At 40.6% G+C, this 26,764-nt stretch overlaps 1 protein-coding gene across 3 annotated transcripts; it reads right to left on the bottom strand.

Moving 5' to 3' along the window:
• Positions 1 to 47: 47 nt before the first annotated feature.
• On the bottom strand, positions 48 to 26,764 carry KCTD3 (potassium channel tetramerization domain containing 3). Of its 3 annotated transcripts, none has more exons than XM_082757745.1 (18): positions 26,445 to 26,764; positions 23,324 to 23,377; positions 21,841 to 21,886; positions 20,308 to 20,381; positions 19,774 to 19,832; positions 19,505 to 19,585; positions 18,690 to 18,830; positions 17,669 to 17,759; positions 15,060 to 15,250; positions 11,048 to 11,163; positions 9,113 to 9,200; positions 8,856 to 8,972; positions 6,408 to 6,578; positions 4,622 to 4,777; positions 3,579 to 3,675; positions 2,007 to 2,191; positions 1,766 to 1,904; positions 48 to 1,420 (listed from the first exon to the last, which is right to left on the bottom strand). In XM_082757745.1, exons 1-18 carry the CDS (start codon positions 26,507 to 26,509, stop codon positions 838 to 840), a joined length of 2,454 nt encoding a protein of 817 aa, XP_082613871.1. In that variant the 5' UTR covers positions 26,510 to 26,764; the 3' UTR covers positions 48 to 837. The 3 variants fall into 3 exon arrangements, with proteins under 3 accessions (XP_082613871.1, XP_082613872.1, XP_082613873.1); XM_082757746.1 differs by having other exon boundaries at positions 18,705 to 18,830; XM_082757747.1 differs by lacking the exon at positions 18,690 to 18,830.

Raw genomic sequence — 26,764 nt, 5'->3', positions numbered from 1 at the left:
AACCAGGAGCAAACATCAAGCCATCAGCACAGCACAGGTAGGAAATATCATGTCAAAGCACTTGTAATTGAGAATTATTACACCATGACAGTAGACCTACTCCCATATTCATCTCTGTCCTCTTTCCGAGAAAGAGGCAAGGAAGCCCTCAAGAGACTGGCAGTTCTGTGCATTTTGCCAAGCATATTTTTCTGCATGCTCTCAGTCACAATCAGAAAAACACATCATCTGACACCATAAATTTTAAGGAAGCACAAGCAACATTTTTCTGGCAATTTATTAGGGCTAAGAGGCAATATAATATGCTATTTTAAATAGCTTCCTCCTTTACCTGGACAAAACATTTCAGATTTCAGACAGCAGCATACAGAGCAAGAATCCCATTCATAAAACAAGACCACAAAGGCAGCCCTGTGAATCAGGCAGAATCCAGCCAAGACAGCAGCAGCTCCGCAGAGCAGTGTGCGCTGTGTCTGAAAGGCATCTTCCACCAAGCAACCAAGTACTCCCTAGCACCCTCGTACCCCGTTCCCTCCCACCCCCCAAATAATCACAACATAGCACATGCCTGACCATGTTTACGCAATGCACAACAATATTTTGGACCAAGTACCGCACTACATTTTGGAGCATTACATAAAGCCGCACACTGATGTGTCGACTCTTCAAATGTTTGGCAGCAGCCAGGTACTTTCTCACAACCTGCTTCCTTACAATTTTCATTCTGTATACCAAAACGAAATCCCGTTCAAGAAGAAACCCGCAACATGCAGTGAGTGTCATGTCTGCTACCAGGCAGAGTGCACCTGCACCTCATCTTTGCCACCAGTCCCATTTTCACAACCCATAGTCCTGGCAAGATGAATCATTCTTCCGGTGACGTGGCGAAGCAGCTGTCTTTGTAGGTGATGGAGATGCCGCACCAGGTAATTCAGGTCCACCTTCAACAAGGACTGGTGCAGAGGCCAGAAGAGGCACTTTCTTCCTCCCCAGGAAACCAGCTCCTTCAAACCCTGTTTTCTTCTTGCTTTCTGCTTTGGCTTCACTCTCCTCTTCCAGTCCTCTTCTCTTGACATCCAGCGAACTCTCTGGCAGCCTGTTAACCTCTGTGCTGCAACATCCACCTGCATCTGTCAGTCCAGTGCCTCGCACTTCAAGTGTTGTTGCCAGGCCTGCCTTCCTCTCAGCTGCGCTGCCCTCAGCTGTTGCCTTCTTCGCCTCTGTTGGGGTTGAATTCCCATTTGCAGGGGCTGCCTTTTCGACTGGGCTTTTGCTGGATAAGTTAAAAGCCTGGAAGTCCCGGTAACTGTGAAAGCTCTCCGTCCGCCTTGCTCTTGCCAATAGGGGGCTTTCTCTGTATGGCCGCACAGAACCATATGTAGCTGCTTCATGGATTGTTTCGTGGTGTTGTAATTGGAGACTTCCAAAAGAAAAAAAAAAGAAAAAAAAAAGACAAAAAGAGGTGATGTTAGCTTGAGAATAACAGCCAGTTACATACCCTGCTCCCAACTCCTACTAAAAAACCCATATACTCATCTCAACCCCCACACAACAACTTCCAGATCACTTGCTTCAGATTCTCATACGGTACTTCAATCTGCACACACATAAACCAACACATATCCAGTAGCATAAGTGTGATTTAGGACACTTATGGCATCGATTCAGGAGAATTAGCTACAGTGCTCAGGTCACCAAACCTGTCTTCACCTACCTGAAGGGTAAAACCTTTGGTGTCTGCAGCTGGTGCCACCCTGTGACCTACCTGGAATTAGATTCCCGCAGCCGGTTTGGCTGAACGACTGATGTGGCAGGACTGATGTTGGGAGTGGCGCAGCGAGATGTACTCAAGTCACACTGGTCAAGCAACTTCAGAAGCTCTTCCTCTGTGGGGCCGCCAACATCTGAAAGAGACAGCTCTTAGTGCCTGAATCCATTTACAGTAGTGGCACACAAATGAAAACAGCAAAAGAACCATACCACAGTTTTGGCATAGCAAAACTTACCTTTGTCTTCACTCTTATTAACCATGTCCATGGCTGTGGTCAGATCCCACATCTGGATGCTGCCATTTGCATGCCCAGTGAAGAGGTAGCGGCGTGGCCGAGAGCCCATTCTGCTGGATCCTTCGCATTCTCGTACAGTAAATGACGAGATGGTAGTGCAATCGACTGCCTGGATCTCACAGATTCTACACAAGAGAAACCCCAAGTTCTCAAAACACTTGCACCTGGCAGAGTTCGGCCAATAAAGGCTGCACTATTTTGATTTTCAGAGAAGGCAATAAAAATGCCATCAGAGAAAGACCTTTCTTCCGGACAAGAGTTCTTTCCCTGCATGACTAACATGCTGCTCATCTGCAGGTGATGCCTTCTCCCTGCCCCTCCGACTCCCCATCTGCAGCATTACCACTTATTTATTTTTATTAGAGGAACCCCCTGTGTTCAATGTGCTTTTTCAGTCCACAGTGATCAGAAACCCAAGGCTCTCAAAATGGGAGAGCATTCAAGAATGGGGCAAGTAGCCCTTTCCTACGCTACATACTCTAGGATACTAACCTGCAGAAACAGCATATTTAACCACATAAAACATGAAAAAATCCAAGGTTAACAACACAAATAATTTTTGTCTCCTGACAACTGCAGTATGACGACACACCAGAACTCCATCGCTTTTTCTCCCCTTATTTTAGAAGGTGATGTGGAGAGCGACAGAAAAGGGACTCCCAAAACTAAGCTACTAAGCCAGAGTCCATGCCAAAGCTTCATGTATTCCAGGTAACCTGTTTTTATGGTCCCCTGTATTAAGCTTTTTACAGAAGAAATGCCCAAATAAGTCATTGAATAAAACTCTCCACTACGTGCAAAACCAGCAGAAGTAAAAAAGCACACCAGCAACCTACAAGTCTCCTGTTCTCAATTCAGTTGCCAATAGCATTAAAACATCAACATTTTCTCACATGCAAAATTACTAGGCAAAAGATGTAAGAAACATTGGACTCAGATGCATCATCTTTTCTGATCCCCTGCCATTTTTCTAGCCTAACAGGAAGAAAAGTAGCTGTATTTGGCAACTTTACTTCTGTAGCAATGTAATAGAGTATGATGGAATCAAGCCTAAGTAAATTGTACACCTGAACTAAAAGACAGCCTCTCACTTTTCTAGGTTCTCATATCTTCAAAGACAGGCACAAAGGAAGAGAGACACCGCTACCCTGTATACCTCTGCGAGGCACAACCCTGCCACCTGCAACTTCAGCATTAGCTTTTGAAATTTAATGTTAGCTTGGTACCATGGGTGAGGTACAGATTATGTATAGGCACACAAATGTTTACTTCGTGAGCTCAGCAGGGAAGCCATCACAATGTGCACCTCTGAAAGCACATTTTTCAAAATGCCATTTGGCTTCTATGTTATAGCAGATCATAAAGTACAGTTCTGTCACTAACACACAAAAAAGAGCTCAGCCAGAGCTGTCAAGCATATTAGAAGCTTGCTGAATGCAACTGTCCCCATAGGATGAGAGACCCAGCCACCCGAGGAGCCCTGCTTCTTTCCCACTTAAATCCTGGAGGTACCTTTTCCCAGTCGAAGACAGCCTTACAAAGAGCTTATTGGTGATGGGAACAACTTTTTGAATAAACACCTGTTGGTCATCACGTTCACCAAAGGGTCCTAGAGAAAAAAGGAAAATCACTTTTTCAGTGTTTGACCTTGCTCATCCTCTTCCCCACACAGTCCCAAAGACCCAGTTAGTATTAGTATGGTTATTGGCATTTTGAAGCATCAGGACCAGGGAACCAAAGGTGACCAAAAGTTAGAAAAAGCCATCCTTGGTTAGTAGACTCTGCAGATACAAATCTACAGTGTTTTTTGTTCATTTGCTTTAAAGGATGTCCATTCTGAGCTTCCCAGATGTTCCTGCAGGAACTAGCATGTCACTACAAAACCAGACATCAGGCCTAAGTACTTCCTTACTTTACAGCTCCTAGCTGTCTAAATGCCTACTCAGATTTCTTGTGATCCCACCCTGTGTCCACAGGCCATCCTGTTCATGAAAGTTTCATTTACAAGACTCTGGCCACAAAGGAATCTCAACTACCCATCTACACATATTCATAGAAATGCATTCCTTGAGTATCTTGCTATAGCAATGTGCTTCCACCATTTGCCTCTGCAGTTTCAGGGCTTCAGTAAACTGACTTCGAATTCATTTTGGAATTTTTCCATATGCATATCATTTAAAACCAAATAAGCAGTGAGCTGGAACTTGCAGTTAACCCAAACCTTGCTACAGTTGTCTGTTTTAAATACAGCCTTCCCTGCTTTCTGTCGTTCTGTAGTTAAAACAAAAGTGAAATGCTACAGCAGTTTGTTCACGGAAAAAGCACAGCATTTGTGATCAAAAATTTTTCTTCTTTTTTCCTCACCTTCAAACTAAGCCCTGTAAGCATACTCACTCCGCACAGCCTAAATGGTATTTCCTGCCATCTTTTCAAGGGAAGAGCAGTATATAAAAGCTTACACCCATGAGCTGACTTGCAAGTCACAGTGTCTGTTAAACCTTCATGAGACCCGTTCATGTACAGCCTCAGCACATCAAGCTGGTGAGACATCCTACCAATGTCGTTTCCAGAACAGTAACTGCCATGACTCTCTGCTTCCTCCAGGGATAAGATTTTGAATGATGCAAGAGGCGTTGAGCCTGGCTGAGTTGAAATCATGCCTCGAAACCGAGTCACAGTCCATGTCCGTACATGGTTGTTATCTGCACAAACTAGAAAGGAAAAAGATGTACAGTAACATTTACAAGGGATGACACATTGAAGAAGCTTAACTTGAAAGTTTTCTATATGACAGTTTTTCAAGATTAATGACTAAATCCTGCTTAGTCACATGTCACATTATCTAGCAACACCAGACGATTATCTAACAATCTACAAATTGTTGCAGATGTCCTGTTTTCTATTAGTTACTTTTGTCTCTTCCCTCAGAAATTAAAGAAAAACCTGAGGCAGGCGAAACACATGTTTAACACACATTAAGGCCTGACTTAGTCCGTACCAGCAGCATCCTTCAGAACTGTGCATGTGCTAGTACAAGACATGTCAGGAGAGCAGCCTGGCAGCAGAACCCTCCCTCCACACAGAAAAATGCTCTTCTGTCTCATTCATCAGTTACTCAGTTTTCTACATACATGTGACCTTTCCTTGTACTGAGGGTTTAGCATGAAATCAGTTCCAAGTTGCAGCAGAACAGATGGCTCCTGGGCTGTTTGTTTACAATATAATTGCATAGTGTGTTTTCTGTTACTTCAAAAATAAAAAAATGGGGGGACAGCAGAAAGTAAATCTGTCCCCTGCCCTGGTTGCTAGACTCTCGGTGAAAAAATCTTCCACAAGGAGGAGAGATTACCTCTTCTCTGGAACCAACAGATGCTTTCCTGAGCATAACATAGGAGAGCACAACAAAGACTGAGAGACAGCTGAGAGAAGAGGAGACACAGACAACCCTTTGAAGTCATAGGAAGGTTTTCTCTAGGGGTCAGGAAGGGGTGGTGCACATTTTGCTGCAACCCAGAAAGTTCCTGAAATGCTATTACAGAATCACAGAATCACAGAATTTCTAGGTTGGAAGAGACCTCAAGATCATCGAGTCCAACCTCTGACCTAACGCTAACAGTCCCCACTAAACCATATCCCTAAGCTCTACATCTAAACGTCTTTTAAAGACTTCCAGGGATGGTGACTCCACCACTTCCATGGGCAGCCTGTTCCAGTGTCTAACAACCCTTTCGGTAAAGAAGTTCTTCCTAACATCTAACCTAAAACTCCCCTGGTGCAACTTTAGCCCATTCCCCCTCGTCCTGTCACCAGGCACGTGGGAGAACAGGCCAACCCCCACCTCACTACAGCCTCCTTTAAGGTATCTGTAGAGAGCAATAAGGTCGCCCCTGAGCCTCCTTTTCTCCAGGCTGAACAAGCCCAGTTCCCTCAGCCGCTCCTCGTAGGACTTGTTCTCCAGACCCCTCACCAGCTTCATTGCCCTTCTCTGGACAAAGCAATTAAAGCAAGACAAATCCTAAAGGACCTGCCCACAACAGTAAGACTTGACAGGGATGTATTTGTTTACAAATCCTTTTATTTCCACAAATTGCAACCTTGGAATAAGATGTAAAGAGTTAGTTGTCCCAGTATCTGGTCAAATAAAGCCCAGGCTTTTTAACAGCTAAGGGCTTAGATGAATGTCTAAGAAAGAGGATCCAAGCAAATCTAGCCCGTAAAAAATCTGTTCAGTTCACTTCTATCAAATGTGGAAACAAAGCAAATTAAAAAGTAATGCATGTGAACGCTGAAGTGGTCAGGAGCAGGGAGAACTACCAAAACTGGTCCACAGAGAAAGATTACCTGACACAAGGTGTTTCTCCGAGAGCATGATCTTCGTAACAGGGCTTCGATGAACTGTGAAAGTCTGGAAGAGCTGAGGCCCAGACCCAACTGTTTCAGGGTGCTGTACAATCACCCGCACTGCTCCAGAGCTGGTGCCATACGCAATCTCAATCCAGTTGCCACTTACACCTAGAGCAAGCAAGAACACAGTTGTTCCTTTCAGGAATAAAAGCTTGTCTTACTGGAGTCAGGTAATGAGCTGGTAGAAAACAGTATTTCCAAGTTTTCACAATAAGAAATATATTTATTTTTAACACTCTTAACTCATGATTTTCTCATGATCAGAGAGGGTATTTTCCCGCTTCAAATAAGTTTATTTAAATCCAACAATGGCCTACCCTCTCATTCTCTCCTCTCTCCTGGAGGTGAAATAAAAGATGGATAAAGTCATTTGAAGATCTCATTCTACATTCCAAGTGGATATTTTGGCACTTTTCACAGTGACATGTTCAATATGTGCCACATGCTGTTTACTTCTGCCTTAGTGGGAGGCAAATGCGAGGAAAGCAAGGCAAGAACAGGGAAGACTATAGCTAAAACGGTCAGTATGATATCAATACAGATATGCAAGTAGACGGTTCCTTTGAGATGTTTTATTCCCCCCACCACCTTATTCCCCTTGATTTAAAAGGTAGCTGCACTGTGATTACAGAAGAGTGCATAGACACAATAACTGAACATCATTCAGATGCCCGTTTTTAGCACATTTTGTTATGAGATGGTTAGATGTAATGGTAAGGTTGTGTTTCTGCCCTGCCTGCAATTCAACATTAAGTATTTCAGTGAATCAGATTTATAATTGTACTGGCTCTAGCTGGGATAGAGTTAACCTTCCCTGCAGTGGCCCATACAGTGCTGTGCTCTGCACTTGTAGCTAGAACAGCACTGGTATCACACCAGTGTTGTGTCTGCTTCTGAGCAGTGCTGGCACAGCATCAGGACTCCCTCCAAACCCCATCCCAGAGCCAGCAGGCTGAGGGAGGGCAAGAGGTGAGGAAGGAACATCACCAGGGCAGCTGACCTAAACCAATCAGAGGGATATTCCATGCCATCATGCCATGTGGTGTCATACTCAGCAATAGAAGGTGGGAAAGGGGAAGAAGAAGGAGGGTTCTCGTTCAGACGACATCTGTCCTCCCAGACAACCACTATGCATATTGAGGCCCTGCCTCCCAGGACGTGGCTAAGTGTTGCTCGTTGATGGGAAGTACTTTTTTTTTTATCTCTCTCTGTGTTTCCACGCAGCTTTTTCTTGTTATTTCTACTCTTTCTTTTCCCTTTAATTAACTTATCCTTATCTCAACCTGTGAGCTTTTTTTTTTTTTTTCTCCAGCATAGTTTCTTCTCCCCCTCTTCTTCTGAGGAGGGGAGTGAGAGAGCAATTGTGGTGGAGACCAGCTGCCCAGCAAGGTAAAACCACCACAGTAATCTAAGTGAATAACTTGTAAAAAAGGCTTAAAACCAGCAAAGGCACGTTATGCATAAGCATTAATATACAATGCCTTATGTGTTATTACATTATACATTAATAATGTATATTATACATATAATGTATTAAAGTATAATGTAATATTTTGTACTTACATATATGTACTTGATTGCACGTGTACCTATTTCATAGAATTATCTACATTGGAAATGACCATAAAGATCATCAAGTCCAACCATCAACCTGACCTACCAAGTCCCATCACTAAACCATGTCCTTTAGCATCATATCCACAAGTTTCCTGAATACCTCCCAGGATGGGGACTCACCACTTTCCTGGGTAGCATATTCCAATGCTTGGCTGTTCTCTCTCTCCATGAAGAAATTCTTCTTGATATCCAGTCTAAACCTCCCTTGGCACAACTCGAGACTGTCTCCTCATGTCCTATCACCTGTCACCTGAGAAGAGACCGACATCCTCCTCACTGCAGCCTCCTTTCACATAGTTTTAGAGAACAATGAGGTGTCCCCTCAGGTTCCTCTTCTCTAGACTAAACAACCCCAGTTCCCTCAGATGCTTGTATGTCTTGTTTTCTAGTCCCTTCACTAGCTTCGTTGCTCTCCTCTGCACACACGAGCAACTCCGTAAATATCCTTCTTGTAGTGAGGGGCCCAAAACTGAACACAACACTGAGCAGTCTTACCAGTGCTACACACAAGGGGACAATCACTTACCTATTTATAAATATGTACAGATATAAGGGGAAACGGTCACATCCAGTGCTCATCATTCATTTCAATGATTCAGGGAAGAAAAAAAAAATCAATGTTTATGTGCAAGTGCTACTTTGTCTGCTTTCACCCTACTGTGCAACAACAGAAAATGTCCAATCGGAAAAAAAAAAACACACACATCTCTAACAGATTCTCAGTGAAACAGTGATGCTTGAGGGACATCAATACAATACAATACTGACTTGTTTTAGGTGTGAGGTAGACACTGAGTGCTGTTATAGCATCATTGGAGGGATCATGGTACAATTCTGTCACTAGAAGATCATTGTCCTTCATCCGCAATGGGAACTTCTGCATGTCTGTGGGGAAGAGACATTTGTTTATTACTCTGAAAAACACAAAGCTATTCTGATGTGATATAGAGCAGATAGACTAAAGAGTTTAAGAACAAAGCTGCTCAGTATCACTTCCTTTTTATTCCACCCTGCCCCTTTCTTACCTATATAATAGATAGAGCCATTGTTACAGCCCAGCAGCAGAAAAGAGCCAGCAGTATCATAGCTCGTGATAGGAACAACATCCTGAACCTAGTACAAACAAAAGAAAAAAAAGTCAAATTGCTGCTTCCTCAGTTTTCTGGAGGTTGCTGGGCCTCAAAGATTTCTTCTACACCCAGTTCTTGCCCCTGCAAGTATCTGCTACAGGCAAAGATCTCTATAATGAGGAGAAAAAAAAATGTCTTGCCCCCTTTAACATTTCGTTTTTTCCAGGCTAATTTAAAGAAGCAGCACAAGAGCAGAAATAAATGAAATAAAAAAAAAAAAAAAAAAAAAAATCTATGCATCAAGGTGCAATCTGCTTCCTAAGTTCTCTGGATCAAAGGTCTATAAAGGAAGCTCTCCCAGCTGCGAAAACTTTACAAAACTAATGAAGGTGGAGGGAACCCATCAACAGATGCACCACTTTACTCATCGCCTTGCAGAACACATTAACAACTGCAAGGAGAGATCTGAGCAAGAGGACCCACAATGCTGCCAACAGCATAAATTGACTGGGTCATCAGTCAAAACGAGGAGAGTTATTCTGTCATGTTCTATTGCTTTATCTGCTACGTCCTATTCTGTAACACTAAGTATTCTGGTATCTGGCACTCCAAAACTTCCTCTCCTTGTTACATGCCACTGAAACATTGCCAGAGGAATAAGTACCAGGAAAACCACCTCAGCTAGTCTGCTCAGATCTCCAAGTTGGGAAGATGATGTCAGAACTAATTACAGACAGAGGTCAGATTTGCATCCTCAGGGTAAACTACATCAAATACAAAAATTACAACATGAGAAGAGCTTGGCAAAAACTAAGATTCTTTAAAGTAGAACTTAGAAAGGGCTGTTCTGGAAAGGATGTAGAAAGGCATCTGGAGAACAAGTCTGAAAGGAAACAAAGGTCTTGGCCTGCATGGGGCATTGGTACACTGTTCTAAACATCTCTCTTACAGCAAGATCATATTCTAAGTCCGGAGCGAGTCATGGAAAATGGGTAAGCAAATGCCATGTATTCTCATGAGGCATTTAAAGATCAGAGGTACACCCCTGCCACTTCAGTCTTTATAGCTCATCAAGAACAATGTATTCTACAGGGAGACGAGAAAAACTGCCATCTTCCTAACACTAACAAAAGAGCCCCAGGCATAGAAAGTACCCTGAAACATTTTATTATTATTTATTTTTTATTTAAAGTGAACTATTCTCATCCTGTAGGAAAAATAATTTAGAGAACAGTGACATTTTGGGGTATAAGCCCTTCCTAAAGGTTTTCTACTCTTCAATATGAGAGCCTTCACTACCAAAGGAATAGTCCACCAAACTGCAGAACTGTTATTGTAATCAGAAAGCTTTCCATGTTCGTCTCTGGAAACAAGAGGAAGGAATATTGCACATCAGTTTTTATTCCTTATGTCTTGTTCCTTTATCAAGTACTGTCAAATGCCAGCTCGTCATGTAGCATTATATTGTTGAGACAGAAGATTTTGCAAAGCATTGATAGAACTTTAAATATTGTTTTAAGACCAACCCAACATGTTTGTCTGCCTCTGCTGCAGAAGCAGTGCTATCCCACGCTTATTATCTGTTGTTAGTTAGCAGTACTGTCACTGAAGGGTTGAATAAGAACTTAGTCACGAACACTACAGCAGACAAGGGAGTCAGCCTTAGGTCAGTTCTGCCTCTTGGGATTTGCAAGGCAATTTTTGGATTTTTATTGCATCTAGTTTTGTACCACAAAGATGCACATCTGGCTACCTTACAAGCTTTGTTAATCACATGAATGCTCAACCGTTTTCTCACACTCACACAGACTCCAAGGATCTCTCTATTTCACATGCATTCTGACAGAATGAATAAATTAAAACTGGTACTGAAAATTGAATTAAACACACCTGCCAGTGCTGGGTCACAGCATTCCACACTCCCACTTTCCCTGTATGACTTGTAGCCACCAACTGGTTGCCAATGAAGAAGAGAGCATCTACAGGGACTCCAAGACTGAAAACTCCTACAAAAAGAAAAAAAAAACAAAACACCCAGAAGAGTCTATGAAGCGCATGAAAAATAAAGAGGAAAATATCACAACAATGGGAAAAAAAAAATATGTATATATAATATACACATACATATATATATATCCTATTACAATAAGCAAATAGGGTTATTTTTGTTTATTATCCAGCCACGACTATGGCATGTCATTTAAGCAGCAGCAATTCCACAGCTTTTGCTAGCAGATTTGTGCCATACTACCTTCTGGATTACTGAAAGCTCCTACTGCCCATTTTTTTTTTGTTTGTTTGTTTTTTCAAATAGAGGTGGTCTGTGGTCTTAAAACATTTCAGAATTAGACTACAAGGCTATATACATATATATAACCCTACTTGATTTCACAATCATCATATACTTCAAAATCTGGAAGATAAGACTAACTTACCAGAAAACACCGTCCTTCCAAATAGAGAAAATGTGGCATCAAAAACATTTCACTTAATATTAAAAATATTACTACAAATTACTACAAAATATCACTACAAATTGTGACAGGCATTGATGACTACGGTTAGAACAGACCTTAACATCTCTGCTTTTCTATGTTTCAGAAAGGCTCCTAAGTATCATGAAAACAACATCAATCACTCCAGTCTATCTTTCACCAGAGGTCTTCACTGTTTGAAGACTAGAACTGCAAGTAAAGCTGAGACTTATTTAAGTGGGTGTAGGGAGGGAAGAGACCAAATATTAGCTTACCTCCTCTACTGTGATCTTGCCCAAGAGAACTCTTTCTGTGTGTAATAATTTTACCGTGAAGTTTAGCAAAGTCAGTATGTTTACCAGATTCTAAAATATTATAACCCTGACAAATACAAAAATGAAGCAAAAGTAATTGCAGCTTGCTAAGAATCTAGACGCCTATAACAGCAAGGTTGTACCAGCAACACAAATTGTAAGAGGGACCCCAGAACAGGGATCCCTGTTCTCACTGTACAAACTTCAGCTGGAATGGGTCTGTTTACTGAAGTCTGTACGCAACTTCCACCACCCAAATCTGTTCTCTCTTTAGAGGTTTCTTAGTCTCATTACAAGTCCAATATCAATATTTTTAATTGAACTGTAAACTTACATAGCATATGATATTTTGTATGATTTATTGTACCATGTATTTAAAAGTTACAGAGAGCTAAAAATGCCTGAGATAATTTCCAAGTTCGCCAGCTGCAAAGTCTCACAAATAGGCCCTGAAAGCCACTCTGTTTGTAATTCCCAACTAAGCTTTACTGCCTGCTACATACCAAAGTCATTTGTACTGATGTTACATTACACTACCAAGTGTACACTTGCACACTCACAAACTTTCTTATTCCATTCTGTTCCGTCTACATATTAGTATTACTGTCCACTAATGCACTTTATATCTTGCAGCAGCAGACATATCTTTTAAAACAAGGGTACCCAACAGCTGGAAAACTTCCCAACGTTATTTCAGACAAACTCAAATAAACAATGTGCCACTCCCAACCAAGAAGCAGCCGTCCCTCTAGAAGCCCAATGCATACTTACGTTGTAATTAAGATGCTAAACTGTTTTCCAGGGCAAGGTACAATCATTCGATACAGACAAGATTCAGCAGTACAAGGCATGTGAAGAAGGCAATAATAAAAAATCCACAGAAACAACTAGAATTGATTACTCCAGAGAAGGATGAGGTTCAAGGAAATCAAGGAAGACAGCTTGAATGGTCTGGAGGAATTTGAAGTGTCAGTCCTGCTTAGGCTCAACAATCTTGAGACCCATCCACAGGGGAGACAATGCTATATGCAATGACAGGCTCTTGTCTTAAGGGTCCCTCTCAGCAAAATACTGCTTACAGCAGCAATCCAGCAGCTGTGTCTTGTGTAAGTAATATTGAAAGGAAAGAGTGTGCTCTGGGAGAGCTTTATCACTAAGATGCCAGCCCGCACAATTTTCTGTGGACGGTGTCACCAGGCTCCAAAGACTGTTTGGAACGAGCAGTTTCTTTCAGGAGATGATAGCAATATATTGTATCTCTAATGTAAAGCAGGAATGCAAGCACTTGCAACTATAAGGAAAAAAGGTAGCTGTATTTAAATTCTTACTATTAAATGCAACTGTATTTTAGTTCTTTTAGACCAAGTAGCACTATTAGCCAGAAGACAAACAGTACAGTCTGATTGTTAGTCAGAAGATTCAATCCTGTAGGCACTTTCTCTTCCCCTTCCCCCTGCCAAAGAGAGACCAAGTGGGATTTCCTTTGTTTCACAGTCACTTCAATGCAGCACAGCCTGCTTAGCAAAGTGCTTCCTTCATTTGTTTGCCACCTTCAGTTGCAGTTTGAGTTATCAGAACCTTATGATGTTGAAGTATTTTATTATATTTTTATTTTTTGCCTTTGAATTTGATATCCAAAAATCTAAAATGTTGCTTCATATATCTTATTTCAAATCCCAAGGGAACACAAGCAGCTAAGTCACACCAGAAAATGCAGAAGGAATGTAGTAGTGTAGTGCTTAAAGCAATACCTATTACAGTAGTACAGATGTCATGCTAACTCTTTCCTGCTTACTAGTATAAGATTTGGTGAAGGGGTGAATAACGGAAGAAAAGGCTTCAAGTATTGTATCAACTCTGTTTAACAGAGAGATCACATAATCAACTTACCCACGCTTTTCAGATTTATTTATTTACTAAACGCAATGGAACCTCCTTTTCTATTTTGCTGATTGTGATCACAGGCAAGTACTCTGAGTCAGAAGTAATGCAGTGCTCTTTTATTTCATGCAAGACCTTTGCCTTTCTCTGTCTTCAAATCTGACTTAGTGCTTGAACTTATTTAAACATAACAAGCAGCAACAGACATTAATAGAGCTAGAAATTGCCTGAGCATCTCTAAAGTAAGCTCTTCCTTTAAAGTAAAGGCACATGTATCAAAATATGAATTTGGTCATTTTCACTTTAACGATGACATTAATTCTCATGACTTCAACTATGAAGATATATTTAAATACAATTTAATTCTGCATTCAGTTTCAGAGAACTGCTCATATAAGGGGATTGCCATCACACTTGATTAGCAATACCCGCTGCCAGAGGAATTGGACATTACTGGTATAATAGTAGCGATTCAAACACCAGAGATTAGACTAAAGGAAGTTCCTAATGCCATTCCCCTCAATGCCTCTCCAACTTGCCCTGTATTTGAAAAACAAACAGATCAGACAAGCCATCAGATAAGTACCAATGAACATTTACTTCTGAAAAGCTCTTTGTGCTGTTTTAAAGCTTCCCTAGCTGTGAGTCCTTCAGTGTCAAGAAGTACAAGCAGAAATTCCTATATGCTTAGGTCAGTACAGCATGCTTTTTCCCTACCTAGAAACCAAAGCTACAAAAAGAACAAATTGTCTTCTTCCAAATTCCATTTATAAACTACATTTGACAGAAAACTAAGATCTTTTCATCATCTCCATGTAAAAATATGGCTTTGATAAGGCAAAGGCAAGGAAAAAGCAGAACATCTCAGTATCTAGCTTCCCATCTCAATAGTTTTATTAGACTTGTGCTATGGCCTAGATTTAAACACAAGTCCTATGAGAAGTTTCACTCTGATTTGTGTCTTCACATGGAAACTCAGTATTAGTTAGTATCTGCTCAGCAAACAGACTAGTTTTTATTCACCTTTCCGATTTTTAGAAAGGATTCCCCTAGCATGACAGAGAAGAAAGTTAATATGCTGTAATAGGTTTCTGTATTACAGCTTCTTCAGAAAGTATTTTCACAATGACATAACACTACTGATAATACATACCTCACAATAGGTTCACAAACTCCTTTCTGGTTAAGCACAGAGACAACACAAAAACAAATCAATCAAGCAATTATAATTACCAATTTCACTGCCGCTACCGCCATCTTGAATGCTCCACAAGATTATGCTACTCTCTGAGGCGACTGCAACCATCTTATCCTTGTCCCCATGAGGTCCTCCAACCACCTTCGCATTGAGAGCCACTCTCTCAATTGTCCAGTCCAGATAGGGACTCGTGAACACCTGCTGCCACCCAGATGACTCTTTGATTCTGGAAGAGTGAAGAAGGGAATGGTGGGCAAAAATTAAAGATTCAGATACAGACACTTTGGTCTAAACCTGGCCCAATGCAGATGGCCTAGCCAAATGCTAGAGGATGTTGTTGAGCATAAGACCTTAGAAAAAATCTATTAATTTCCAGAGGCAAATGAATGGATATCATGCAAGTTACTCAATCATGTTCTGGCATGACGTTGTACTACCTAGTCACGCAATTTCTGTTCATATTATGTTGTAGACTAACTGTACTGAATAGGTTATACACTTTATCTTTAGAAAATCATTTTCCTGTATAATCTTAAAGACTAGTATGATGCCAGAAAAGCACAGCTTACCTGATTGAATTTTATGCAATTGTCTAGATATCTTGCAACTGAGCTAGAACGTACACTCTCAGCACACAAATTACATAAATGTTAACACAGAAAGCAGAAACATCTCTCATACTTTTTGCCATTATTTCATTTCAGTATTGCATCCTACCTGGAGCTGAAGCACCACAGATAGCTATATCCTACCCATGTAGCACGCAGAATAAATTGTAACACAGTAACTTAAGAGCAGGACTGCAATATCCATAAGCCTTTGCATGCAACCAAGACATTCTCACCAGCTTATTACCAAATTTTAAAGACTTCTATAGTACTTAAAGGGAAAAATAGATTTAAAAAAATTTTTTTTTTTTAAGAATGCATTGTGTTCTGCTGTAGCCTTTCAATAAAATAACTACCTTAAGTATTTAAATAGTATCTGTTAACAAGGAGCCTAAAAGAAAGTCACAAAAATAAATATATGAATATATTTCTTTCTGCAAGAATTTCACTGTCCACTATAAACTACTACTTTGAGAAGAGACTGGACAAGATTCAGTTGTTGCCCTTACAGTGAAATAATCCTGAAAATCACGTAATTCAACTGCCGCATAGTAGTATAAGCAAGCTGAATTTAAATTTGAGGGTAGAGGTAAGTAGTTTTATGTGTATGCTGCCTGCTCACATAGTAGATACTTAAAAAAGCCTGGGAAAAATCACCCATAAGCAAAAAGAAAATGGCAGATACTGAGATACAGCAGAGAGGGGTGAAAACATTTACCAAAAAGCTGTGCAGGAGCAGAAAGGAGGTGGGAAAACTCCACCATGGTATTGCTAGAATTCCTTCAAATTCCAGAAAGGAAACAAGTCAATCACGACAAGACTGCTACCTTGAGTCACTAAGGAAAAAACTGCATTTTAAACTGGCATACTGACCTGTGCCCTCTTTTAGCAACCATTTATGTCTGACATGCTTCCTCAAAAGCATCATTAATGACGGAAGTTTAACAGTAATAAGCCTGATTAAGTAGATTACCGGCAGGAAAGAGGCAGAATTGTTCACTTAAGTGAGCCAGCATCCAAGGGAAACAGAGAAAAAAATCCTAAGGAGGGGACAATTAGCACAAAGACAATTGCAAATCATTGCCTCCTTCTCTAATCAGACCATATTAAGAATAATTGAAAGCTAGAACTTAAACATGGTTTCTCTTACACTACTTAAACACAAATTAAACCAAAATGAATTGCAGTGGTGAATACAAGAGACAAGTTACATGTGATTTAAGTTATGGAGTTTTAAGCAAGTAAATTACCATCCTACATAGTGAAAAAGGCAGCAAAATATGGTTTCAGCATGGTAGTATCCAGAAAGAAGCTTTTCACATTATATTTTGTATTCCCCTTTCTGAATCACACTATGACATCGGTGATAGGTTGTTTTTGAGAACAGTTCTTTTTAAAACACTATCTTCCACTGGAAGGATGGCCACCATTTTAAGACTACCAGATGTGAACTATAAACAGCTTCTGTAATATAAAGATGTCACTTATCTTCACCTGATCTTAGAAACTAGCCAGTCAGTTTACAGTACATTTAAAAACACTTTGCAGCCATCCCTGTGAAGTAGCAAGTGCGTAACAGTTCTACTTATGCCAAAAAGACAAAAGAGTTTAAAGACAAAACACATCACTCATAGCAAAGAAAATCTATGAACTGTTTCAAGCTCTTTGATCGTCTAACTTCCCACACTTCAGACTGTCTTCAAACACAAGCAGTACGAAGAACTTTTTAAATGAATCTTTCATTTAAAACCTTGCTTTAAAACAGGTACCATTTGCCAGTTACAACTGGATTCCATTACTTGATTAATTTATTTTGCAAGGGCATCAGGAACTGACATCAAAGCATTAAAATCTGAGTTCCTGTCAAGCAGTTTATTTACATGAGCAGGAATGGTATTTCATATTTATAAAAACACACTGGGTGCACACGATCTACTGTTATTTCAGAGTAAACCAATTTGCTATGGTTTACCAAAGCAGAAATTTTACTGCATTTGTTAGATTTCTGTAGTCTGGCAAAGCAACTTCATTCATACCTGTAGCAAACAGCAAAATGAGCATAGGCAGCTACTATCCAATTGTGATGACCAGCTACTATTAAAACTTTCCGTGGGTCCACAGGAAATCCTAAAACCAACAATAAAACTTAAGTCAGTCAAACAATGGGTATTGGAAAAAAGATAAGCAAAGGCATCCAGAAAAGGGCAGGACTCTCCTGCTAGGATATTTAACAGAAACTTTTCATCTCAGTCACCATAATAGAAAGCATTGCTAAGCATAAAGAGACAAGTACATGCTTGTATTTCTGAAAACAGTTGCTGTTTGTGGTTTTTTTTTCCCCTGAAAAAATGGTTAAAGAAAATTGAGGATCATTGCCGTATAAGAAACTCTACTGCCCTCTTCCAAACCTGCAGTAACTCAGGAAAAGGCTTATTTTAATATTACTTGCATGTACATTCACCTTTAACATACTCAGGATTTTCCTAATATTGCTGCAATTTACACAATTATAGCAGAAAGATGGCAATTCTTAGAACACAGTTTCGCTTACAAAGCCAAAACCTGGAAAATGACACAAGCCAATTCTACCTTGTTTACAGTTTTTTAATATTTTACACAGAAAGTACTTTATATAGCCAAACAAATACTACCTTTGTGCTAAAGACTCTTGACTCCTGCAAGGCAAAAAAGGCACCAGGTGCAAGAAAGAAGTACAAGAGCAGGAAGGAGATTCATGTTCCTAAACAGTGACCAAAGAAACACTGGCCTGTCAGTATTTTCTCACGGCTTCCAGTACAGTGTAAGGCATTTGTCTAAGGGGCCAGACTAACACTGCATGAAGAACTTTAGTTCGCCTTTCTTCTCAGCCTAGTGTCTTGATTGTGCAACACTGAGCCTTAAATACTGCCTAAAGAAGAGTATATAAGTAAACATTCAGCAATTTAAGATCAGGCAAACATAGAACAACACTGAAACCAAAAACAGTCACTCTATTTTTATTTCCCAATGACAATGATTTTTGCAGTTTGTTTCGGTTTTAAGACTGACATCCCTCACCTAGCCTGACTGTACCTTCTCCAGTACCGGCTAGCGTAGGTTGGACGCCACCTCCATGAATCTCACTCTCAGAGCAGTTTTGACCAGTTCTAACATCAGCTGGTGGCCCAGCATTATTATTTATTTTACGACTGGGAATACCTATAAAAGAAAAGAGATGTTTTGTCCCACTCCATAAGCTTCAGCAATATAACAGATATTCATTCATTTTCAAAATAAAGAAGTAAAATTTGTGCATTTTAATCCGAAGCCTAATTCATCAGCTCTAAGGATTACAGGATATATCCCAGTAATGAAATAAAAAATGCTTCTGCTCTCTGCTTTGACACTCACAACCAGTTTAAGGAACTATCTCAGAAAAATTGTCAATAATTGGCTAAATAACCCAGTCTTCAGGTTAATACATGAACAGCATTCATCTCTACAGAGAAGTAAAAACGTAACGTACTAATATTGTTAAGAGAAGCTTATTTGTGATGATTTGTCATCTACTGACAGAGGGTATGTGAAGTAACTGTAACTTCAGAAAGAAAAGAGTACTACATGTTGATAACATCTAAAATGTTCTCGAAGAATCTCTACGCTGGCCCACACAGTTTGTTCAGTATTAACATGCCACCCTCTCTCCAGTACTCTAAGTACACCATTTCATATAGCACACAGATATATCTTGTTTTTGAACTACGTCTAATTCAACCATTCATCTCAAGCTTTCCATATGAAAGCCCTCTCCAGACAGTTTGACAGCCAATTGCTCCCACAGACCGAAGCAGTAAGCAGCTGCAAGCAACATCAGGCCATGTACACAAAAATACCTGGAGGAGGCAGGTAGCCATGGAACAGGACACTGCCACAAGATGAGCGTTCCAATTCCTCACACAGAAGCAGTCTTCTCACTGAGGGGAAAAAACACCATGACCATAGCTTACACTTCCCAGAAAACAAGACATTATTTCAAATAACCTCCTGTATCAGGAAATCTGAAAATCTACAGGGTTACTAATGCCCAGAATTTGCAATTAGGTCATTACAGTACTAACAAATATGAGATGACCTCATATCAAAACAAAACAAACAAAAATACCTAAAGGAGTGATTCCGTAGAATTCAGCTTCATGTCTGAGAACATTAATACTCACGCCCCTAGAGAAAAAAATGAACATAGTGGACATAGTAAGACTTGTATATTTGCATACAACCAGATATTAGACAACATAAATATAAAGCTACCTGACAGTTTATAGAATCACTGCCAAACATATTTAACGTGTTAATGCTTTTGAGATTTCAAAATTATCTTAACATTATTAATTTTAAAATTATATTAAAGATACTGAGGTAATAGAGAAATGCATTGCCAGAAGTGGCTTAAGCTACAAGAATTTACTATCAAAATGTTATGCTACTCTTTCTGCCTCCAACAAGTTATATATATACACACACACATACAAATATACCCACACACACGCACACTCTAGACATGGGCCCAGAGTCACAAGACAGCTGAATCATATGTTAGACACCCAACTGAGCAAAACTGAACAATTCCCATTTGAAAAGCAATTTCTAATGCAACTGATCCAACTGATTTTTACTTACAATAATCAGAACTTCTTACCGTAAGTCTAGCTCCTTTGTGCGAAGAAAATTTAAAATGGGTGCAAACGCTGTTGGATCTCTATCAATAAATATCTGCAAGGAAAAAATGACATACTTTTAGTATTATTTTGGAGCAACCATCAACTAACATGCTTACTTGTGCTAAGCATGGGAAGAGGAGTTGAAGATGATGTTGACAGCAGATAAATGCAACCAAGAGTTTTCAGGCACCTTTGTTCTCATTTTTCTACCACGCAGTAGTTCAACATTCTTAAAGACGTATATACAAACACTGCTGCACTTCAAAAAATAAAAATAACACACTTAAGCTCTAGAGACTCCACAAAGGTCAATGGGTACTCAGAATTTCTATCATGCGTTCAAAATTCATTATCATTATCATTATTTATTATCATATTATCATTACAACAACCTCTATGCTCTTAGCAAAGTACTTGTGTGCCTTATCACTCAACAACATTGCTGTAATTATAGTTTCCCTTTTAAGAGTATCACATACACAGACTGAAATGGAAATTTTGCTATATATTTAATATATATAGTATATATATATAAATTATATATATTTATATTTGCCAAACAAAACTCTTTTTCCATGTCAAGATTGCTCAACTACACATGCAATACCTATCTAATGGAAGTCACCCATCCCTCTCCAACACAGCAATTGGCAGTTTTTCAGTTAAAAAAAACACTGTTGCTGTCTCTGCACTGTCTGTACAATGTTGAATGAGCACAAAAATATGCTCATTGTTCCAGTTTCTTTTATCTTGGAATGAAGATAAGAACCAAGAAATACAGAGATGTCACCAATTCTCATGAAAGTTTAGCAACCTGACTTTGGCGGCATGATATGCAAGTAGTTATACCTACAAGACCTTTATTCTGTCCTAGCCACAAACATACACTTCTTCAGCGAGAAAACAAAAAAAATGCTATTTTTTGATATTTTAAATCTTCACTAGGTAAAACCAGATTATGATTTACAATGACTCCTGAACATTCTCCCATACAATAGCACAAACAGTATGGTAAATAGGTTCTGAAATTATTAAGAAAAAAAAAAAAAGTAAAGAAAAAGGAGACAGCAGACTTGGTATTGAATCTCACCACTCCCTGCAACAAAAGGCAAGGAAAACACGGTGACATTTTCAAATGATTTCAAAGTTCTCTATTTTCCTCCTATTGAAATGGTAAGTGTCAAATACAAACAAAATTCCAACTGAACAGTACTCCTCACAGACTCTGAAGCAGAGATAGTGCTGTCAGCACTTTAAATGTAGGTTTCTGCAACACTACTATTAGGGGTTATGTAATACAAAAATGACAGAGGAAAATACTGTGAAAAGACAAAGCAAGGCTTTATAAGCCTAGGAATGTAAACGTTTTTCTCATTTGACCATTCACTTTCCATTCTTATAACATAACTGACTTGGGCAGCGTAAATCCCATTAACACCCAGAGTGTTTTAGGAGAGAACCTAACTAAAAGCATAACATTAATTTAATGATTTATCAGGCTTATTACTCACAGCACCAGTTTCATCCTTCAGTGTTGAAATTCTTCCACTCAGCAAACTAGAACAAAGAAAATCTGTTAGATGTCCCCTAGGAACGCACTGCCATGAATACACGATGACGCTACTCTGCTCTATTTGTGTGCTGTAAGTTGCATTTTGTTATAACAATGTAGCTGAGCAAAGAAAACTCCCTAGGTTAAGCAGGAAAGCTGGAGGGGAGGCAGGGGAGAACATACCAGATCATTTCTCCTGTGCAAAGGAGCTGTGCACACAAACCTAAGGAAAGGCTGAAACCTGCATACGGACCTTTCAGATTCCCAAAGAGAAGAACCTAGCCTGAAAGGATGGAAAACTCTTCTGAGGCACCCAGAGGGCTGCATAGTTTGTTACAACCCAGTAAATCACTAAAAGCTGCTGGAAAAAAAAAAAAAATAAAAAAAAAAAAAAAGGAAGAATAAACAATCCATTCTGCAGGGACTTAGTGGGCAGGAATGGGAGAGTTGAGTTTTTTAACACTATTTTACTTCAAAGCTTCTCTCCCATCAGATCAAAGTCCTCTTGCTCCAGATCAGTAGAAAACACCACCAGAGCTTCTTTCTACAGATGTGAAGCAAACACACTAACAACAACAGTTTTATTTCCAAATCCCATCTGACTGTGGATGACAATGACCTCATAGATATTTTTCAGTACTGGATGAGTTTCAGATCAGTTTTCCTTAGACAGTACACTTAGTTTTGGGAAAACAAGAAACTTCTCAGGACTTCTTTATTGCGCTTTTCCTTCCACACCTCAGAGAAGGAAAAGAGCCTCCCTGGCTCTCCATTGATCTGAACATTTCAGTATAGCAGAAGCAGATAATACTGCCTGTCTGTGCCAGTTGCCAGGTTTTCATTGGGAGAGAAGCCTAGCATACAAAAATCAAGTGCCAGGAAGCAAAATAGCCAGACTTGGGTTTTCTTTTATGAGTTTGGGATTAACTGTGATGATAGAGGTACGGCAACAACAGCACAAAATTACTACAGTACAAACAGCAGAACCTATAGAAGCAGTAACAGTACTGAGATAAAAGCAGAAAGATACCCCACAGATCCTGTAACACGGGTTAAAAACCTTAAAACTTTTAATTAACTCCAGGTACAGGGATAATTCATAAAACATTAAAGATAGTGCCACTGTATATGGGCAATAAGATCACAAATGGGAAAATAGCAACAGACAGCGGCATCTCCCTTTCCTGCAGATTTGCTGCCTTATTTCCAGGATATTTCATCTGAAAAGTGAAAGCTTTTCGACACACATAAGCAACCAGAGCACAATCCAAGACAGCAGAAGACTATTGGTAACCAACTTATTTCAGATGAACCCATCCCATCGTTTGAGATGAAGAAAAAATGGTATAACACTTATTCTTGGCATAAATTACAATGGAGAATATATCTTATTTCTGAAAATACTTATCAACATTTCTTTGTGTTATGAGATGACATATTACCTGGAAAAAAAGGAGTCTGGAATCCACATCAGTGTTTGTCTTGAAGTGCTGAACCTAGGAGACCAAAATTACAAGTTGAGAATCAGCCAGAAAACAGGAAGGCAGTCTCCTTTGTCAAATTCTGTGACATGTCCTACAAAGCTGGCATCAAATGGGTCAGAGAAGTTTGAGATTGCTACATCTTCACGAAGTCAAAGAGGTTGCAGCTTCTTTGCACAAATCACCTTTAAGTGTGATGAGAAGTATCTGCAGTGTTGTTTTTGTGTGTTTGTAACACGCTGTCCCAAACAACCTTTCTCTGCTTCTCACACTTTGCCAACATCACTGCTTTTAAAAGAAAGAAATAAAACCACAAATGTACACACACACAAACCCAGCCGTTAAAACGTAAGTTTATCAACAGTCTATTATATTTGTCATTAACACCATGCTACCCTTACACAGGAGTCAAAGGGTGCTACACCGTACATTGCAAAAGACTACAACATGATTCGAGTTAATATTTTATAGTAACTTCAGACAAGTTAATATTTTACAGTAATTTTAATTGTCTGCAGTTTTGCTCTTTGGGCCCTTTTTAGGGGCTCACAATATAAAATAGTGGGCCCCTAAAAAGCTATTAAAATAGTTTTAATAGTTAAAAGCGAGAAAAATATTTACTCTGAATCATAATATTATGCAATAGCACGAATTATCGTTTATAATGCCAGACAGTATTTTCTATAATAAATAACCAAGAACTCCTTTATACTAATCCCATTTTTAACATGAAGGAAGACAACTGGACTGGCAGCTTAGAAAATGAGTTCAAAATGAGCTCTTAGTCATGACTAAGAAACCTTTGGTGACCACTTAATTAACAGGAATTAAAAAAGGAAATGCCAAGGTAAAGTTCCATAACAACTTTTTGTACAGTACAGGAATTTTGCAACTATCACAAGTATTTTTACAACTATTTTTAGAATACAAATATTTAATCATAGTTTATACAGTTTTCACTGCCTATATTTTCTAGCTGTGGAAAGGAAAAAAAAAAAAAAAAAGTAAATAAAAAGCATTACTTTGTACTCTTAAAGGGAGTCAGAAGCATAAAAGCCATATGAAACTACCACCCGTTCTGCATAAAATGTGGATTGTGTAGCTGCTCCCTGCAAGCACAACAATGACAAATCTGTTCTTAACAGAAAGTCCACAGCATCAGCATTCTGAGCATAAATGTACACAGTCTTTACTACAAAGGGAAAAAAGAGAACAGTTGGCTATTTAAATGGAAAGTGGCTTCTAAGTGTAATTTCTCACTTGTGGATTTGCTGGGGCACAGCTTTTATCAGCAGTAATACAGACCACTGCCCTTCTTTACTTCAAGAGTAAAGGGGAAGAGTATGGGGGAAAAAGAGAGCCAGCAACTGACTCCTTGTTCATTTCCTTGCAATTTCATTGCTTTGCACAATCACTGTTTTTAGACAGCTCAAGGATTTTCTGTCCATGCCTTAACACTGTGGTACTAGTTTAGTAAGCGATCCCTCATACTAACATATACTTTAGAACTTTTAATATTGACACATTAATCTATGTAAACAACGAACTGGAGTACTCCTTTCCAGGACGTAGAAAGAAGCACAGAGAGCAACACTGACATGCATAACTACATCTGCAGCTCCACGCACCTAACACACAGTGGGCAGACTCCATAAGAAGGGGAATCAGGCAAAATGAGCAGAATATCCTCAAATAATCTAAAGCACGTGGCAACTGACTGTTATGTCAAAGAATATAGACAACTGGAAACAGACCTACTGAAGTGTCAGATATAAAACAACCGCTTTCATAGTCTATTGCGCTTGTAGAATTATCTATACATTGAGGAGGTAAAGGATCAACAGAATTTGTTACAGTAATTGCTGTGACTGTTAACTTGCAAGAGGCTTGCACGCTTGGCTAAGCAACCCACAAAACCTGAGACCAGCAACTGCTGGATGGAGCTACAGCACATGGCAGACAGGCTCTGGCTGTCCCTGGAAGCAGTGGGAACCTCATGTCAAACAGAGGAAATGTGGTCAGCTGGGTCTCCGTACCAGATCCACAGAATTACTGCTATCAGACAGCTCTCCAAACAGAACTAAGAGTTTCAGGTTACTAATACAGGTTACAGAAGCTAATGAATAGGAAAAAAACGCGTGCTCTATTCCATGCTCTCCCATGTGCTGTCCAGAACAACTCTGCTGCTAGCTTTGAGTCACCTGCCTTTGGAAGCTGAAAAGCCTGGCTCAGATACATCCTTCCAAGAAGATGGGCACTACGAGGGAAGTTGAGCTTGCAGAAGACCAAGACCTCTTACACAGATTGGTACTATGCCCTACTGTCTCCCTATTAAAAGGTAAACGATTGTGCATGCATTTCCTACTCCAGAACCCTTCAAACAGAAATGTAACTTATACACATTTGTTAGTTTGCCGTATTCTTCGTATTTATGTAGGCAAGCCCTCTGAAGACGTGTATTCATGTATTCTGATTCACGCCCTGTAATTGTCTGTTCTCTGCAGAGGCATTTAATAAGGAAGAACCATTTAAAAACACCAGACTGAGGCATCTTTGTGATTCCACTAAAATAGAAATCTGAAGGCCAACCTGGCCTGTCCTTTCAGGGCCAGAGCTCACTGAGGTGCCTCACTCAGTGTAACACGAAATGGGGTCCGAGTCAACATCAAAGTTAGCCTGAGGGCAAAGCTCACCCACAGCGATGCCTCAGTTAGGAACAGCTTCTTGGGGCTGTTCCCGATGCCTTATTACAGCAGCAGAGCTCTCCGCGCCGGCTTTGGCAGCACCCTCCTTTAAGGAAGGCTCCTGAGCGACAACACCGAGCCTGCCTTCTGCAAGGACACTCTTAAAATGGGAGTAATCCCTGCTCCTTGCGGCTGGCTTTACACGCAACATGCAGGCTCGGAAGGCTTGGTTTCCACCACGCCGTAACGCGCGCGGTGCCACGGCCGAGCACTCCGAGGGGCGCACCCGCACCGCTCCTCACGCAGCCCCTGCCCCGCAATCCCACCCCTCCACGCCGCGCACCACCCTCGGCTGGCGGCCGCAGCGTTTTAGGACGCAGATCTCGGTGCCGCCTCACCTGGTGCCGCCCACGTTGAGCTGGACGATCTCCCCGAAGCCGCCGCCGCCGCCGTTCCCCGCCATCTTTCCCTGCTCCGCCCGCCGCCCGCCGCCGCCACGGGCCGGAGGGGAACGGCGGCGGGGCGCGGCGGCGGCCAGCGGGGCGGCGGCCAGCGGGCCCCGGCAGCCCGCGGCGAGGCTCGGTGTCCTCGGTGTCCGGCCCGGCTGCGGCCCCGCCGCTCAGGCCCGGCCAGGCCGAACGGGACGCGCCATGGCAACGCGGCGGCGCCCGGCAGGGCCCCGGCGCCTCAGAGGGCCGGGAGCTGCGAGAGGGAGAAG

The sequence above is a fragment of the Aythya marila genome (assembly GCF_965140915.1).
Source record: "Aythya marila genome assembly, chromosome: 3".
In the NCBI taxonomy this organism is placed as follows: Eukaryota; Metazoa; Chordata; class Aves; order Anseriformes; family Anatidae; genus Aythya; species Aythya marila.
The sequence above is the reverse complement of the archived record's forward strand: the minus strand, read 5'-3'. Positions and strand labels throughout refer to the sequence as shown.